At 35.8% G+C, this 19,449-nt stretch overlaps 1 protein-coding gene and 1 pseudogene across 19 annotated transcripts in view; both read left to right on the forward strand.

Annotated features, from left to right (window-relative positions):
* DOCK7 (dedicator of cytokinesis 7) overlaps positions 1-19,449 on the forward strand; it is a 233,712-nt gene that overhangs the window by 27,704 nt on the left and 186,559 nt on the right. For all 19 annotated transcript variants that reach the window (XM_063817185.1, XM_063817188.1, XM_063817192.1 and 16 more), the window contains 5 exons: positions 6,162-6,337; positions 6,528-6,596; positions 11,773-11,902; positions 11,999-12,211; positions 12,547-12,632. In XM_063817185.1, coding sequence (XP_063673255.1) covers positions 6,532-6,596; positions 11,773-11,902; positions 11,999-12,211; positions 12,547-12,632 — 494 coding nt within the window. In that variant the 5' untranslated portion in view covers positions 6,162-6,337; positions 6,528-6,531. The remainder of the gene's footprint in view (positions 1-6,161; positions 6,338-6,527; positions 6,597-11,772; positions 11,903-11,998; positions 12,212-12,546; positions 12,633-19,449) is intronic.
* LOC134810889 (large ribosomal subunit protein uL13-like) lies at positions 18,679-19,283 on the forward strand (annotated as a pseudogene).

A 19,449-nucleotide genomic window follows, 5' to 3' on the forward strand; every position in this document is an offset into this window, starting at 1 on the left:
TCATGGATTATTCAGAAGTATGTTTAATTTCTAAGTGTTTGAAGATTTTCCTATTATCTTTCTGTTGCCACTTTCTAGTTTGATTCTACTATAGTCAGAGAACACATTCTGTCTGATTTCAGTTCTTTTTAAATTTGTTGAAGTTTGTTTTATGGGTCAGAGTATGGTCTGTCTTGGTGTATACTTTTGGGACCTTTGTAAAGAATGTATATTCTGTTGTCATCGGGTGGAGTGTTCTATAAATGTCAGTTAGATCTGTTGGTTGATGGTGCTTTTGAATTATACTGTATCCTTGTTGATTTTCTAGAATCTGCAGAAAAGAGATCTCTTGAATTCTGCAAGTATAATTGTGATATGTCTTATTTCTTCTTTCAGTTCAATCAGTTTTTGCTACACCTACTTTATAGCTCTGTTATTTAGTACATACACAGAGTATAACTCTGTTATTTAGTACATACACATTTAAGATTGCTATGTCCTCTTGGATCATTCCTTTTATAATGAAGGTAATGTCCCTCTCTATTTGATACGGTTCTTTGCTCTGAAGTCTGTGTTTTCCCTTATTAACTTAGCCACTCCGGCTTTCTTTTGAATAATTGTCGCCTGGTATATCTTTTTCCATACTTCTATTTTCAACCTACCTATGTTGTGTTATTTGAAGTGAGTTATTTGTAGATACCACATTGTTAGGTCATATTTTAAAGTCCATTCTGCTAATCTCTTACTGTTTACATTTACATTTATAATACAATGTATAAATTTGTAATTTAATGTTGTTACTCTGTTAGGGTTTAAATCTACCATTTTATTTTTTGTTTATTCTCTATTTTTCATCTCTCTGTTTTCTTTTTTTCTACTTCTCTGGGGTTACCTAAACATTTTTTAGAATTCCATTTTGATTTATAGTGTTGTGGAGAGTATCTCTTTGTATAGCTTTTTTAGTGGCTGCACAAGGTATTGTGTTATATCCATGACTTATCACAGTATTGGTGTTGATATATTACCAGTTTGAGTAAAGTGTAGAAACCTTACCTATTTTTACATCCCTTTACCCTCTCCTGTATATAATTGTCTTAAACATTTTTCTATAAACACTTAGAATCATACTGGACAATTTAGAAAAGTCAAGAGGAAAAGGAAAGTCTATTGTATTTACCTATATTTTTTGCTTGTGCTGTGTTTGTTTTTCCTTCCTAATATTTCCAGATACCTTTTATTATATTTCCAGATACCTTTTATTATTTCCTTTTGGTTTAAGGAATTTCTTTTAGCCATTCTTTTAGAATAGATCTGCTGGTGACAGAGTCTCTTAGTTTTATTTTATCGGAGTATGTCTTGATTTCCCCTTCATTTTTTTTTTTTTTCTCTTTTGAGACAGGGGTCTCACTCTGTCACCCAGGGTGGAGTGTAGTGGTGCAATCTCACCTTACTGCAACCTCTGCCTCCCAGGCTCAAGTAATTCTCCCGCCTCAGCCATCGGAGTAGCTGGGACCACAGGTGCATGCCACCATGCCTGGCTAATTTTTTGTAAATTTTTGGTATAGTTGAGGTCTTGCCATGTTTCCCAGGCTGGCCTTGAACTCCTGAGCTCAGTCGATCCACCTGCCTTGGCCTCCCAAAGTGCTGGGATTACAGCCATGAGCTACTGCGCCCGGCCTTCCCCTTCATTCTTCAAGGATATTTGCAGGATCTAAAATTCCAGGTGGTCAGTTATTTTCTTTCAGCACTTGAAAAATGTTGTGCCACTTTCTTTTGACTGCCATGATTTTTTATGAGAAATCTAGGTTGAATTTTTTCCTCCTAGAGGTAATGTGTCGTTTTCTCCTCACTGCTTTCAAGATTTTGTTTTATTTTATTTTATTTTGGAGACTGAGTCTCGCTCTGTCCCCCAGACTGGAGTGCAGTGGTGCAGTCTTGACTCACTGCAACCTCTGCCTCCTGGAGGCAGATTCAAGCGATTCTCATGCCGCAGCCTCCCGAGTAGCTGGGATTATAGGTGCCCGCCACCGTGCCTGGCTAATTTTTATATTTTTAGTAGAGACAGGGTTTTGCCATGTTCGCCAGGCTGGTCTCGAACTCCTAACCTCAGGTGATCTGCCTGCCTCTGCCTCCCAAAGTGCTAGGATTACAGGTGTGAGCCACTGCACCTGGCCTTTCTTTTTTCTTTTCTTTCTTTTTTTTTTTCTTTGTCTAAATTTGGTTGCTGTGTCATGGTACATATTTCTTTGGGTTTATCCTGTTTAAGGTTTGCTTAGCTTCTTGAGTTTGTAGGCTTATGTCTTTTTATGAAATTTAGAAGTTTTCAGCCATTGTTTTTTCAGATATATTTCAGCCCTGCCTTCTTTTTTCTCACTTTCTAGGACTCTGGTGATGCCAGTATTGGATATTTTAGTGTAGTTTGTCCCTGAAGATGCTTTTTATTTTTGTTTTTGTTTTGTTTTGATTTTTCACTCTGTTTTTCTTTTAATGCTGTTCAGATTGGATAATTTCTATTTTTCTTTCTTCAAGGTAGCTGATTTTTACCTCCTCTGTCCCCTCTTTTCTGCTATTGAATTTGTCTGTTGAATTTTCAGTTCTAAAATTTCCATTTAGTTCTTTATATCTTCTGTTTCTTTGCCGAGACTTTGTTTCTTTACAGAGAGTTTCTGGTTTTTCATTTATTTTAAGAGTGTTTACAATTGCTGTTGAATTATTTTTCTGATGTTTGCCTTGAAATCTTTGTCATATAATGCTAAGATCACTTATCTTGGTATTAACATCTATAAGTTGTCTTTTTCATTAGAGTTAAGATTTTCCTCATTCTTAGTATGATGAGAGATTTTTTTATTGGAACTTGGACCTTTTGGGTCTTATGTTGTTAATTTCTAGGTCTTATTTAAACATATTTTAGCTGGTTTTCTTTGATATTGCTCTAGTTATAGGTGGATGCTATCTTGTTTTGGCCAGACGGAGTAGAAGTTCAGATTTCTTACTTGTCTTCTTTTGGTATACAAGGAGGGGAAGGACTCCTTGTTACTTACTGTTGAGCAGGAGGGAGGGTTCCCACTTCTACTGGACCACAGCCCACACTATTTAGCTGGGAAGGGTAGTAGTGCTCCTTACTGTTCCTCACATGGCCACCACTGACACCCAAGGGTGTGTGACCTTGTTACACTAGGCATTGGTGAACGTACTTACTCTCCACTAGACCTTCTCTGACAGTTCCCAAGTGATAAAGGAAAGAGGAGCCATGTTGCTGCTTCATAGGAGTTGATGTCCAGATTCCCTTAGTGGTCTCTACTGAGACTTTGGGAGTAAGAGATTCATTATTGCTCGGTAGACAGGAAAATCCGAACACCCTACTTGTGCTTCTCTGATACTACCCTGGTGGGGAGAGTTGGGATGCCTTGTTACAGCTTTGAGAGGGAAGAAATCTAGCTCCCCACTTGGCCTTTGTGCAGTTATAGTCTAAATGTTTTTTGTTTTGTCAGGCTGCTTCTTTTTTGATCTTTTGGCTGGGGAAAATAGGCTCCCCACCCCACCCCCGCCCTCCCACCCCTAGGGCTTCTTGGTGTATTCTGGGTGGTGGGCTTTTCTGGTTCTAAGTCTGGAATGTATAAGGCAAAATTGAAGTAACTCACTGTCATGCCATTCCCTGGGTTCTGATGTCCCTGCTGGCCAGCCTTTTTCTCTATACCTTTCAGAGTCTTCTTAGGTTTGTTTTCTATGTAATATCTAGGCTGTTGTACTTAGTGGAAAGAATAGAGAAAAGTACTTCTACTTCATCTTTCCAGAAGGGAAAGTACCCCCTAGTGACTTTTGATGTTTGAGCACTCTTTTATGTGCTTTATTTTTTCCCATTTATTTGAGGGTTTGGCTTTTTAAAAAATTATTGAGATACAGGACTTCTTCATATATTCTAATTACTAGTCCTTTATCAAATGTTTTGTAAATACTTTCTCTTAGTGTGGCTTGTTCATCATTTTCTTAACAGTGTCTTTTAAGGAATCAAACTTTTCTTTTATGATTATTCTTTTTTCATGTGTAAGAAAACTTGGCCTACTCCCAAATTGTAAGGACATTTTGCTGTGTTTTCTTCAAATAGCTTTATAGTTTTAAGCATGTATGTTTGTGTCTGTGATCCATCTCTGTTTAATTTTTGTATATGTTGTGATACAGATTGGGGTTCATTTTTTATATGTGGATATCCAGTTCTAATAACAATGGTTGAAGAAGATTTCTCTTTTCCTGTTGGATTGCTTTCTTTTTCTTTGTTAAGAACATCATAGAATAATTTGTACTTAATAAGATAGGTAAGGTAGAAGGCTTAGGAGAGAAAAAATCATAGAAAAAATTTTAGAGCTCGAAAACCCAGTTTCAAATTTCTGCTCTACCATTTTGTGGCTATTATATTTTCAGATGTTGGTTAACTTTTTTGAGCACAAATGCCCTTATTTGTAGAATTGAAATAGTAATTATATCTAACTTACAGGGTTTGGGGGAAGTTTAAATGAGATGGCATATACTGATAATGATAAATAACTACTATCTTTTGAGTGTTTAAGATGTGTTATTTATTATTTTACTCAATATCTTTAAAATGTTAAGTCCAGGCTGGGCGCCGTGGCTCACACCTGTAATCCCAGTACTTCGGGAGGCCGAAGCAGGCGGATTGCTTGAGCTCAGGAGTTCCAAAGTTAGCCTGGGCAACATGGCGAGACCCTGTCTCTACAAAAAAACACAAAAATTAGCGAGGCATGGTAGCTCACGCCTGTAATCCCAGCTACTTGGGAGGCTGAGGTGGGAGAATCCCTTGAGTCCAGGAAGCAAAGGTTGCAGTGAGCTGAAATTGCACCATTGCACTCTAGCCTGAATGACAGAGAAAGAGCCCGTCTCAAAAAAAAAAAAAAAAAAAAAGAAAAGAAAAAAAAAGTTCAGTCCAAAGAAGCATAGGTTAAAGCACATTCTGTTTAATAATGTGCACCTGCACAGAGGCAGGTTTCCGTGTTTTTATTCCAGATGACTATCCTGAGAAATAACATGTTCTTATTTTCATTGGTCTATAACTGCATGTTTGTTATATATCCTTTATAGGTTTGTCTGAATATTTTTTTCTTTTTCGAACTAGATAAGAAGTATGGTATTTTATTAAAAAGTATCTTGTTAAAAACTTGGCTGAAGAATGCTACCAGTCTTTTATTATTATTAATGGGTAGTTTTAATAGGGCCTGTGTATTCCTTTCGTATGGCTACTGTAACAAAGTACTACAAACTGGGTGGCTTAAAACAAAAGAAATTTATTCTCTCACAGTGCTAGAGGCCAAAAGTCTGAAATCAGTATCACTGGACTAAAATAAGGTTTTGGCAGGGCTGTGCTTTCTTCAGATTTCTCCTGGAGTATCAGTTCCTTGTCTCTTCCAAATTCTGATGGCTTTGGCATTCCTTGACTTGTGATCACATCATCTCTATCTTCAAGGCCAGAATATTCAAATCTCTCTCTTTTTCATCTTTATACAACTTTTTTTCTCTCTGTGTATAGCCTAATCTCCCTCTGTCTCCTCATGAGGATATATGTGATTGCATTTAGAAACCACCTGGATAATCCAGCATAATACTCCCGTTTTAAGATCCTTAATTACATCTGCAAAGACTGTTTTATTTTTTATTTTTTCCCATATAAGGTGACATGTACAGGGCCCATGTGTTAGGATGTGGAGAATTTTTGGAGGGACATTTTTTAGCCTACCCCAGTCTGATTATATGTTTTTACTAGGATAATCAACAAAAACAAGAAATAAAGTAAGAGCACTGTTTAGAAACGTAGCAACTTACTTTTTTTTAATATCCAAAGATATAAAAAAGCAAAAATAATCCTTCCAGTGAGTACTTTATCAACTATAAAGTAGAATAAAACTGTTAATTCTTACTAGTGTTTTTATGTGAGAGTTCTGGGCAAAGTGTCAGCAAGGACATTAAAGAGAGTATGACCCAAAACATCAAGGAGTACAAGAAGGGTAACACTTTGTGTTTTCTTTAGTGCATCTGGTTGAATATCCGTGAAAATTTTAGAAAGAACTAGATTAAAAGCTTTTATTTAAAAAAATGTTATTTGCCTGAAGTTTTAAAATTATTACATTCACCTCTTGTTTTCTACCCATCTCTTATCCCAACGTTTTACAAAGGTGCCCCTTACCGAAGCAGTAGATCCAGTGGATTTGGAAGATTACCTCATTACTCATCCTTTGGCTGTGGATTCTGGGCCTTTACGGGATTTGATTGAATTTCCTCCAGATGATATTGAAGTTGTTTATAGTCCTCGGGACTGCAGAACTCTTGTTTCAGCTGTACCTGAAGAAAGGTAAGGAGACATTGACTTATTTTTGGCTTTAGAGGAACTATAGAAAGGCTACCTTCCATTATTTTATTTAGAGCCTACTTCTTATAGCATCATCATTTCCTGTTATGCAAACAGCAATTGTAGCAACCAAATTAATGAACATCAGTGCTGTCCCGTCTAAATTACAAATGTATTTTCCTTTTTAAAATAGTGAAATGGATCCACATGTTAGAGACTGTATAAGAAGTTATACAGAAGACTGGGCAATTGTCATCAGAAAGTAAGTTATATGTTTATTACAACATTTACAAATATTGAGTAAGATTTCTAAATGGATTAAGGCAGATTCGTAATGTTTATGAGACCTGAAAATTTATTTAAACAAAATAGCTGAAGAAACAAAAGAAGAACTTTTGTGTATAGATATTTACTCCTTAGGATTTCTGTAATACTTTTACTTTCTTTGTAAAATATAATTCATGGGAAAATAGTATTTCTGTATTATTATAAATCATTAAGAGCTAGTAATGTATGATAATGATTTTGTGGTCTAATTCTTTTAGGAAATATTGGGTAGATATTGATGAATAATTTGTATTTCTCAAAAAGAATCCAGTTTAGTGAAACTTAAATAGCTAAGTTAAAATTAACAGGCAGTTTTACAGACCAAGCTATTTGAAAGGTCTCTGCTGTTTCTAACTAATATTTATAGGTCTTTGACCTCTACATCCAATCAGGTAAATATTTGTAAAAAATAATGTTTTGTTCTAGCCAAAATTTATTTTCCTAATAAACTGTGCAATAGCAAGTCAGATTAAGAAGTATAATAAAACTGATTTACACAATAATCATTTGCTAATTTGCTTAATGGAGAAGGGTCTTCATACTGAATCTTCTTAACCTTATTTGATTTTTCTGAAGGAGATATGATTGAAGTAGTGGAGAATTCTGATACGGCATTATAGTTTTCACAAATGAAATAATCTGTGCAAAATAGCACTAGCAAAAGTGATATATCCATTGCTGATTGTTTTGCCCTCATGGCTGTCTTATTTCACTAGGCTTTACATTGTGCTAAATATCACTCTGGGGGATAATGCTGACATGCTTTTTAGTTTCAGTGTGACCTAATAAAAGCACAGTCTGCTGCCCTTTATATAGAAGAGCTGTTTTTATGAACTTACAATTTTGATAAGTATTCTGGTAGCCAAATTTTAGACATTACTGAAGAATACTGTTTCTCAGTCAGATAATTCAAAAGTCTTTACCTCTGTGCATATATGTTAGAAACCTATAATCAGAAATCTTAATAAAAAGGTTAGTTGTAAAATATATTGACCTCAGAATCATGGAAATCTGCTACTTCTAAGCACAGGGTTGTTAACCTTGGTTTAGGCAAGAGGATAAGAGAATTAACATTTATGGGTTTACTGTGTGCTGGGCATTTTATTGGGCACTTTGCACTCATCTCATTTAAGGTTTTAACAGATAAGGTGGCTCAGGCTCAGAGTAGTTAGGTAACTTCTCTGAGATCCCACAAACCAAAAAATAGAGTAGTCAGGATTGGAATGTAGGGGCATCAGATTCTAAAGCCCTTATTTTTTTCTATTATACTAGATATTATACATTATATGCACTGGTAAGTGGAAGACCAAAGGGAGTACTTTTGGTGAACTAGAAGTTATGAGGTATCTGAAACAAAGAAGATAGGTGTGATTGGAATGTAAGAGAAAACTATAGTACAGAATAATCTAAGGAGAAGATACATGCAAAAGCTTCAGTAGTGCTTTAAGCTCAGAACCAGTGAATGCAGGCAATGGAAAGGGAGACTTGGTAAATATTGGATATGTAGTTACTCTGAAACCTCTTCCACCATGTGTGCACAGTGACAGCAGAGATATCTGCCTTTATTTATTTATTTATTTAGGATCAGTAATTGTGGAGGCTTAGGCTAATAGGATAGCGCCCAGGGTGAGCACATCTTGGAGGAAGAAGGATTCCTCATACCCAGAAGACTAGGTACTGGCAGACTTTGCTTGGTGGCGTGATCTGCCCTTTCCCTGCAACCACTGGATATGGGCTGGGGTAAGCAGATACAGTAGTTTAAGACAGATGTGGGGGATACAAATTAAAAAATTAAGATAGAACCCAAAATTGCCAAGTATTTGATGCAAACCAATACACTTGAAATAGAACTATCCAACTACAAATAAAAGAAGTAATAATTTAGGAAATAGTTAATGGAACACAGATTAAGATCTGTAAGCATAAAGAGTACACTTACATACATGAGAATAATGTGCATGAGAAATGTGAAAGGTATTTTAACCATATAAAAATCAATTCGTTATCTTTGGAAATTAAAATTTTGATTAGTGAAAAAAGTATTACAGACTCAGCAGATGGGCTTAATGGCAGTGTGGATATGGCTGAAAAGTGAAATAGCTATAAGATGAAGCCACAAAATTCTTTTTTTTTTTTTTTTGGGCTTCCCCCTTACAGAGGTCTGCGAGCCATGCGATAAACTTTTCTTTTTTTTCTTTTTCTTTTTTTTTTTTATTATACTTTAAGTTCTAGGGTACATGTGCACAACTTGCAGGTTTGTTACATATGTATACATGTGCCATGTTGGTGTGCTGCACCCATTAACTCATCATTTATATTAGGTATATCTCCTAATGCTATCCCTCCCCCTCCCCCCACCCCACAACAGGCCCCTGTGTGTGATGTTCCCCTTCCTGTCTCCACATGTTCTCATTGTTCAGTTCTCACCTGTGAGTGAGAACATGCGGTGTTTGGTTTTTTGTCCTTGCGATAGTTTGCTGAGAATGATGGTTTCCAGCTTCATCCATGTCCCTACAAAGGACATGAACTCATCCTTTTTTATGGCTGCATAGTATTCCATGGTGTATATGTGCCACATTTTCTTAATCCAGTCTATCATTGATGGACATTTGGGTTGGTTCCAAGTCTTTGCTATTGTGAATAGCACCGCAGTAAACATACGTGTGCATGTGTCTTTATAGCAGCATGATTTATAATCCTTTGAGTATATACCCAGTAATGGGATGGCTGGGTCAAATAGTATTTCTAGTTCTAGATCCCTGAGGAATCGCCACACTGTCTTCCACAGTGGTTGAACTAGTTTACAGTCCCACCAACACTGTAAAAGTGTTCCTATTTCTCCACATCCTCTCCAGCACCTGTTGTTTCCTGACTTTTTAATGATCGCCATTCTAACTGGTGTGAGATGGTGTCTCATTGTGGTTTTGATTTGCATTTCTCTGATGGCCAGTGATGATGAGCATTTTTTCATGTGTCTGTTGGCTGCATAAATGTCTTCTTTTGAGAAGTGTCTGTTCATATCCTTTGCCCACTTTTTGATAGGGTTGTTTGTTTTTTCTTGTAAATTTGTTTAAGTTCTTTGTAGATTCTGGATATTAGCCCTTTGTCAGATGAGTAGATTGCAAAAATTTTCTCCCATTCTGTAGGTTGCCTGTTCACTCTGATGGTAGTTTCTTTTGCTGTGCAGAAGCTCTTTAGTTTAATTAGATCCCATTTGTCAATTTTGGAAGCCACGAAATTCTTCCACGATTCAGCACAGTATGATAAAGGGACACAAAAGTACTTCATTTATTTATTTATTCAGTTAGTGTTTATTGAGAGTCTTATATGTACCAGGCACTATACTAAAGACTGATGATACAGCAGTGAACGAAACCAACTCTCTACCCTCATGTAGTTTATATTCTAGTGGGAGATGAGATTGTCAATAGACAATAAACCAACACAGGTAAATATAGACTAAATATGATCTAGGTGATTCAGTGGAGAAAAAAGTAGGATGAAGTGGATAGAGAGGGCCAAGAAGAGGGACAAATATTTTTATTTTATTATTTATTTTGGTTTCTATTTAGTTATTTACTTGGGACAAGGTCTCTCTCTGTTACCTTGAATTCCTGGCCTCAAGCCATCCTCTTACTTCAGCCTCCCCAAGTGTTGGGATTACAGGTGTGAGCCACCATGCTCGACCTTCTGTTTTATATAATTAATCAGAGGGAGCCTTACTGATAAGGTGATTTTGAGCAGAGACCTGAAGGAAGTGAGCCCTGTGAATATCTGGGGGAAGAATGTTATTAGGCAGAGGGAAGAGCAATACATGCTAAGGCTCCATATTGAAAGCATGCTAGAAATGTTCAAGGAACAAAGAGTAAAGAGGACAGTGTGGCTGGAACTGTAAATGAGAGTGAGAATGCTAAGAAACAAGTCAGAAAAATGGTGATGTGTGTGGGGTTGAATGGGTAATTATTAGAGCCTTATCATAGCAACAGATTAGAGGACAGGATGACATAGAAGAGAGTATTGATCATGAATCATTCTTTGCTTTCTTGAATTTCATATCGTCAATTTTTTTAGTATAGAATTCAGTAGCATTCTGATTTATCAGAGCAGCTTACGTATGCAGCTTTACAAATTAAGACACTTGAAACATTCCATTAAAGATTAAGATATCTGCTTCTAAGTAATAACTTTCATGTTACTATATTGAGTGTCTTTAGTTCTTTCAGAGAAAATACTTTCTTTTGCGATTATGCAGTGATGTTAATATCATGTAATTGCTATTTTAATAGCTTTAGCAACAAGACTGGATGTGAGTAATTCATATCAAATGTGATTCTTTACTGTCTCATAAATTGGGTGATAGCAAGAACTATACCATCTTGTGAACATTATTGTTTTGCTTCAACTAAAATATTCCTTCAGTTTGGCTCTATGAAGTGTTGAATCACGAACAATAATTGCTTTTTGATCCGCTCATATTTGATGTTCTTGGGTATTAGGTTGTTATTGGATTGTTAAGAAAGAAGCTTGCATTAATTTAAGAGTTGTTTTTAGCTAACTGTGTATATATGTAATGTTAATATATATATGTACACAGTGATGGTGTAGATTTTGCTGTTTTTCATTTTACAAGTCTGCAGCTTTAGGTTAAGATCTTTTATAGATAATGAAAGATAGCAAAAAATTTCTTGGCTACTTGAAATTTTAAGATTCAGTGCTTTATATGTATATAACCTTTTAAAATTTATATTATTCTTAATTCAGTATATATTTTCTATTTCTCATTTTATTCTTTAACCCAAGTTACTGGCTTCCCAAGTTTTCTTTTTACTGACCAATTCTCTGAATTGAAAGTCCAGCTTAATTTATATACACATGATCGGCATGGAAAGAAGGAAAATATGATTTGCTTTTGGAAACTCATACTCTACTCCTTAGCTGGGTTAAAGGAACATTGAATAGAAATTTTCTTTAACCTAAATTGCTAGAATAGATTCTTATTACATAAAGAAATAATGCAGAAAACACTTGGCTTATTACATAATGATGCCCAAAAAGTGAAAAAATTCCTAAGTTTGTTAGTTGATATTTATTTAACTTTTTTTCTTTAATAGATATCATAAATTGGGAACAGGATTTAATCCCAATACGTTAGATAAACAGAAAGAAAGGCAAAAAGGTTTGCCAAAACAAGTTTTTGAATCTGATGAAGCTCCAGATGGCAACAACTACCAGGATGATCAAGTAATACTTTTATTCTTAAATAACTATAAGAAGTTATTTAAAAATAGTTGTCAATTTATTAATTAATATATTTATATTTAATGTTTTGCATGACAGGATGACCTTAAAAGACGTTCAATGTCAATAGATGATACCCCAAGGGGTAGCTGGGCCTGTAGTATCTTTGACTTGAAAAATTCACTTCCTGATGCTTTGCTTCCCAATTTACTTGATCGAACTCCAAATGAAGAAATAGACCGTCAGAATGATGACCAAAGGAAATCAAACCGTCACAAAGAACTTTTTGCTTTGCATCCATCACCAGATGAGGTATAGATGTTTGCATATAAAGAAGCAAATGATTATTAAAATTGATCTTTTGGGATTATGATTGATATATAGTATTACAAAATGTAGGGGATAAAGCAACTGAAACAGCTGTAATTTTTATAAATGAATACATTTTATACTAGTGAATTTACTATTCTTAATGAGTAAGTTATAATCAAATGACTTCTGTCTGTGGATAAATAGGTCATTCTTCTCTATGTTCTATTGTGAAGACTAAAAGTGTTAGATTAGTAAAGTAAGTTCTTAAAAAGATAAAATTAAAGAGTTGGAATATGATAAGCATATTCATTTTGGTGTTGCTTTTCAATTTGTAGGAAGAACCAATAGAACGGCTTAGTGTTCCTGATATACCCAAAGAACATTTTGGTCAAAGACTTCTTGTAAAATGCTTATCACTGAAGTGAGTATTTATTTCTTTTACTTACAACTTTTATTTTCCAGGATAAAATTTTAGTAGTGGTGTAACAAAATCTGAGTAGATTTTATAGTTGCATTTGTGTCCTTTTGAGAAGTATTGTTCTACATGTCATTTTAAATACTATTCAGCATTCAAACGTATATATGAAGCTGAGCCTACTGTGCTAAGCCTAACGTATTTATGAAGCTAAGCCTACTGTGTAGCAAACATAAAGTCAACTTTTAAATTCTGTATATCATTTTAAGTGCTATTCAGCATTCAAACCTATGTATGAAGCTAATCCTACTGTTCTAAGCCTAAGATATATATGAAGCTAAGTCTGCCATATAACAAATATAAAATCAAAGAGTTGATTTTACAGTAGGCTTTGATTTTTGAAGATTTTGAAATATGTATTTTTTCCTTCTTTAAAAAACTCAGATCTGATTTCTGCTAACATCATTGAGGTGTTATGTTTACATTCTGCTTTACAAAGTGCTTTCTCTTATTTCATGCTGTCATGTTAATATTATAAGTTTAATTATTTGTTCTGACTTAAGAAAAAAGTTTCAATTCATAGAGCTTTCTGAAACAAGCAACTCATAGGGACAGACTATGTCTGTATATAATTCTGGCAATTTCTTTCCTTGAAAGCTAAGGCTTTGTATATTTAGTTAGATTTACTCAGAAACATGTTAGATAGATTAAGTGCATTGAATCTTTTGAATAACAGGACACCTAACATCAGTTCTTACTTATAATCTTATTTTGTTTTTTAACAGCTTTATTGTGATCTAATTTATGTATCATAAAATTAACCCTTTTAAAGTATACAAGTTAGTGGTATATATTCACAGAGTTGCACAGCTGTCATTACTGTCTAACTTGAGAACATACTCATTACTCCAGGAAGAAACTCCTTACCAGTATCAGTCTGCTCAGGCTGCTATAACAAAATACCATAGAATGCGTAGCTGACACAGTAGAAATTTATTTCTCAGAGTTGTAGAGGCTAGAAGTCAAAGATCAGGGTGCCAGTGGGTTGGTTTCTCATGAGGCATCTCTCTCTGGCTTGCAGATGGCTGCTGCTTGCTGCATTCTCACATGACTTTTCTTCTGTGTGTGCAGAGAGAGAGAGAGGTCTCTGGTATCTCTTCCTCTTCTTATAAAGATACCAGTTCCATGAAATTAGTGCCCCACTCTTAGGACCTCATGTAACCTTAATAAGCCCTAAAGGGCTTATTTCCAATTACAGTCACACTGGGGGTTAGGGCTTTAACATATGAATTTTGGGGGATGATACATTTCATACCATAACAATACCTGTTAGTAGTCACTCCCTGTTCTCTCTTTTCCTCAGCCCCTGACAATCACTAATTTTCTTTTTGTCTCTATGAGCTCACCCATTCTGATTATTTCATGTAAGTGGAATTATATGTGGCCATTTGTGTCTGGTTTCTTCATACAGCATAATGTTTTCAACGTTCATCTGTGTTATAGCATATATGAGTGGGTTTTTTTGTTGTTGTTGTTTTTTTGAGACGGAGTCTCACTCTGTTGCCCATGTTGCCCAGGCTGGAGTGCAGTGGTGCGATCTTGGCTTACTGCAACCTCCGCCTCCCGGGTTCAAGCGATTCTCCTGCCTCAGCCCCCTGAGTAGCTGGGATTACAGGAGCATGTCACCACGCCTGGCTAATTTTTTGTATCTTTAGTAGAGATGAGGTTTCACCACGTTGGCCAGGATGGTCTCGATCTCCTGACCTCGTGTTCTGCCTGCCTCAGCCTCCCAAAGTGCTGGGATTACAGGTGTGAGCCACCACGCCTGGCCAAGTAGTTCATTTTTTTGTATGACTGAACAATATTCCACTGTGTGGATACACCACTTTTTGTTAATCCATTTATCAGTCAGTGAGCATTTGGGTTGTTTCTACTTTAAAAAGAAAAATAGCTTTATTGAGGTATAATTCACGTATTATGTGGTTCACTCAGTGTATATTCAGTGTACAATTCACCGGTGAATTCACCCAGTTCACCAAGCATACAATTCAGTGGATTTCAGTATATTCTTAGATTTGTGCAACTATTATTGCAATAAATTTTAGAGTTCTTTCATCATCCCAAAAAGAAATCTCATATTTGTTAATAGTAAGTGCCTCTTTTCCTCAACTCCTCCATCCGTAGGCAACCACTGTCCTACTTTCTGTCTCTACAGATTTGCTTATTCTGATTATTTCCTATAAATGGAATCATGCAATATGTAGTCCTTTTTGTTTTTTTTTTTTAAACTTAGTTTTCATAGTGTTTTTAAGGTTTGTGCTGTAACATGTGTCAGTACTACCATTTCTTTTTCATTGCTGAGTGATATTCCATTGATGCATATGCCACATTCTATTTATCTATTAATCAGTAATGATTGCTTCCACTTTTTGGCTAAGTTGATAATTTGTATATAGGTTTTTGTGGGACATGTGTTTTCATTTCGGTATATACCTAGGATAGGAATTATGGTTAGTATAGTAACTCGATGTTTAACTTTTGGAGGAATTATCCAGACTGTTTTCCAAAGCAGCTGCACCATTTTACATTACCACTAGCAAGTTAGGATGATTCTAATTTCTCCACGTTTTCACCAATATTTGTTATTATCTGTTTTTTTTATCATAACCATTCTAGTGGGTGTAAAGTGGTGTGTCATTGTAGCTTTACTTATGATCTTCTTGATTAATAAAAGTTACAAGTTTATTTCTCTCAGAGAAATAAAATATAGAATGTTTTTTTTTGTACAACTATTTAACTTTTGTTTGTCTCTCATTAAAAATTCTAAAGTAATAATTATATACATCTGATTTGTCTATGATAAGAAAAGTCCAGGTTTAAAGTGAGGAAGAACTTGAGGTCACAGAAGTTCAGAAACAGTCAGAAATGATAGCTTTACTTTAGCTAACTATAGAAATTGATATATTTTTGAAAATCATTTCTCTTACATTTTGTTCCCTAAGAACAGCCTTCCTTTATCCTGGATGAGAACATTATTTCTACTATTAAGAAGACTATTTGTCAGTAACATAGTGATTTATACATTCAGGGGAATATCTTCTAGGCATGGTCAAGTTGATACGAATTTAGCCAAGAAATGCTAAGAAATCATAATTTCCCAGGAGTAAGTGTTCTGTAGCTAATTTTACATTAGGGCTGTTGCTCATCCTGGTTTTAATGGGCTACAAGGGAAAGAGCTTGGCACGCAAGGAGGATGGAAATGCTCCTGCATAAATGCCTAACACCAGATTTCATGAGAGTAATATTAGAAATAGTAGTGATATTTGTTTGCTGCAACTTTGGCTCTGGCAGGGAAAAGTCAGACAGGAAACAGGAAAAAATAAAAAGAGAAAGCTCTTGAGAATTCCAGGTCATAAGCTTACCTACTATATGTGTGGCTCAAAAAATTCCAAGGCAAAAGTTTAGTTTAAAGTGGTTCTAGATTGCAGTGGCCCTAGGTACCTGGCAGAAGCATACATCAATTAATTGTTTTTAGAGGAATTCACTTTAAAAATATAGGCCTCAAAATATTTCTACAGGTAAAGTTTCAGCTCCAGTCGTAAATCAACAAACATGGCAAAACAAACTGCAGACCTGAAGAGGACTACCCATCAGATTTAGAATATAAGTACTTTTAATATATTTAAGTAAATAATTATTTTAGAATATTATAAAGGAACAAGAGACTCTCAGAATTGACCAGGAAGATTTTTAAAAGGATTCATTTGATCTTTTTCAAGATTTTATAATTAAAATTATAAATCCATTTAGATGGGCTCAACATAGATTAGATAAAACTGAAGACTGAATAAGTGAACTTGATGATAAAACTGAACAAATTTATACAAAATGTACACAAAGATGTAAAGGAAAATAAAGTGATATCAACAAAAATAATTTGAATTCTAGAATGGAAATAACTTAGGGAAGAAGAAAACAATTATTGAAGAGATAATGGCTGAGAATTGTTCAGAATTTATGAAACATAGTAGTAACTCTCAATTCTGGATGTCTAGTAGGATCTAGGAAGAATAAATAAAAAGAAATTCATATCCAGACTAAACATAGTAAAAATGGAGAATACAAAACCAAGAAACTGTATTAAAAGCAGCCAGAGAGAAAAAGAGATCCTATGCGAAGAAATTACAATTAGCCTAACAGCTGATTTATCACAGCAGCAATGGAAGCCAGAAGACATTGAGTGTTATCTTCAGTGTTGTTAAGAGAAAATAATTGTTGACCACAAACTTCATACCCAGTAAAATTACCTTTCAACAAACACATTCTTGAAGCAGTTAGTTTTTGCTGCACTGTAAACCACCTTAAGATGTAATGTTTTAAAAAAACAAATGTCAGTATTTCTCATAATTCTGTGGGTTATCTGGGTAGTTCTTGTAGTCTGGGCCAATTTGGTTGGGACTGAATGATCTATAAAGGAGTTGTGCATGTCTGGTAGTTAGCAGGCAGGTTGGTCTAGGAGTCTCTCTTTTATATATTTGGCAGTTGGCTTAATGTCAACTGGGAAAGTAGCTATGCTTTTCCCATTGTCCAGTGGGCTGACCTGGGCTTGTTCATGTAGTGGTGGAAGGGTTTTCAGAAAAAGGAGAGTGGAAGCTGTAAGACCTCTTGTGGCCTTGGATTAAAACTCTTACAGCATATCATTTATTGATCAAAACAAATCACAAGGGTAGCCTGAATTCAAGGTATGGAGAAATAGACTTTTCTTAATGGGAGGATCTGCAAAGAATTTGCATTCATTTTTTTGAAATCTGCAAATGATGAGGTAAATAACTTTTTATACTGATAAAAATTGTTAGTGTTTTCTACAACACTTTATCACTAAAAATGTAACTTCTAAAGGAATTACTTCAGGAAGAAAGATTTTAGGTAGAAGAATGATGAACAAAGAAAGAAATTGAAAAACATAAAGATAAACTTGTGTTTGCGGTAATAGAGTCTAGTTTATGAGGTTAAAATAATTAAGATAGAACAAAATCAATAACACAATGTATAAATTGGGGGTTGATTAGGGTTAAAACATTCTAAGATCTTACTGTTTGGGAGAATAATAAAGATATTGATATTTTAAAACTTAACTATGTACTTTAAAAGTTCTTGAGTAACCATTAAAAAAATAGAAATGTAAATTATAGGCAAAGGAGAAAAACTGGCTTGAAAGTGGAACTATAAGTCAGTCCAAGAGAAAGAAGTCAAGAATGGAAAAACACTTAGAAAAAGTAGAACAGGCCAGGCACGGTGGCTCACGCCTATAATCCCAGCACTTTGGGAGGCCGAGGCGGGCAGATCACCTGAGGTCAGGAGTTCAAGCCTGGACAACATGGTAAAACCCATCTCCACTAAAAATACAAAAAATTAGCCGGGCATGGTGGCATGCATCTGTAATCCCAGCTACTCGGGAGGCTGAGGCAGGAGAATCGCTTGAACCCAGGAGGCGGAGGTTTCAGTGAGTAGAGATCACACCATTGCACTCCAGCCTGGGTGACAGAGCAAGACTCCGTCTCAAAAAAAAAAAAGAAAAAGTAAACAATAAAAAAAAGCTGCTAGAAATGAATCCAAATATAAGTCTTAAGAATAAGTATAAATGGACTAAACTATCCATTTAAGAGACAGATTATCGGATTGCATTAAAAAAAAAAACCCAGTTACATGTCTTTTATTAAAGAACAGGCAATCCATGTAAAACATAAGCACCCAGAAAGATTGAAAGTAAAAATATATATTACGATATAATGGCAAATATTAACCTAATGAAAGCTGAGGGAACAATATTAACGTCTTACAAAATTGACTTTAAGTCAAAACAAAGGGTCAACACATATTGATAAAATGTTAAAAACTGTACTATAATTGTTTGTAAGCAAATGTGAAAACACACCCAATTTAGCCTTTCCCAGGTGGCTGCCAAAGTTGGGAGGGGGAAGGCCCTGGTGCATGAGGCTGAGGCCATCTCCGGGTTGCCCAGCGGCCACTGTGGCCAAGCAGGTACTGCTGGGCTGGAAGGTGGTGATCATGTGTTGTGAGGGCATCCACATTTCTGGCAATTTCTACAGAAACAAGTTAAAGTACCTGGCCTTCCTCTGCAAATAGATGAACACCAATCCTTTCTGAGGACCCTACCATTTCCAAGCCCCCAGCCACCTCTTTTGGTGGACCATGTGAAGCATGCTGCCCCACAAGACCAAGTGAGGCCAGGCTGCTTTGGACCACCTCAAGATGTTTGATGGGATCCCACTCCCCTATGACAAAAAGTGGACTGTGGTTCCTGCTGCCCTCAAGGTTGTGTGCCTGAAGCCTGTGAGAAAGTTTGCCTACCTGGGGCTCCTGGCTCATGGTGTTGGCTGGAAGTACCAGGCAGTGACAGCCACCATGGAGAAGAAGAGAAAGGAGAAAGCTAAGATCCACTACTGGAAGAAAAGACAGCTCATGAGTCTATAGAAACAGGCCAAAAGAACATGGAGAAGAAAACTGACAAATACATAGAGGTCCTCAAGAGCCATGGTCTCCTGGTCTGAGTCCAATAAAGACTGTTTACTCCTCATGCTTGGCCTGGCCTGCCCTTCTTTCACTGCTGCCCTGGGATGTGGGGAATCCAGGAGGGGCAGTCCAGGTGCCACAGGCAGCCTGGGATGTAGGAAGCTGGGGGCAAGGAACAGACCTTAGTCACTGCCTTTCTATAAGGTTACTTTAAGCCACTCTAAGAATTGTGCAGACATAATTTGTCTATGACCTACTTGTTCATGAAAGAATTTTAGAAGATCAGTAG

Source organism: Pan troglodytes, chromosome 1 (genome assembly GCF_028858775.2).
Source record: "Pan troglodytes isolate AG18354 chromosome 1, NHGRI_mPanTro3-v2.0_pri, whole genome shotgun sequence".
NCBI lineage: Eukaryota > Metazoa > Chordata > Mammalia > Primates > Hominidae > Pan > Pan troglodytes.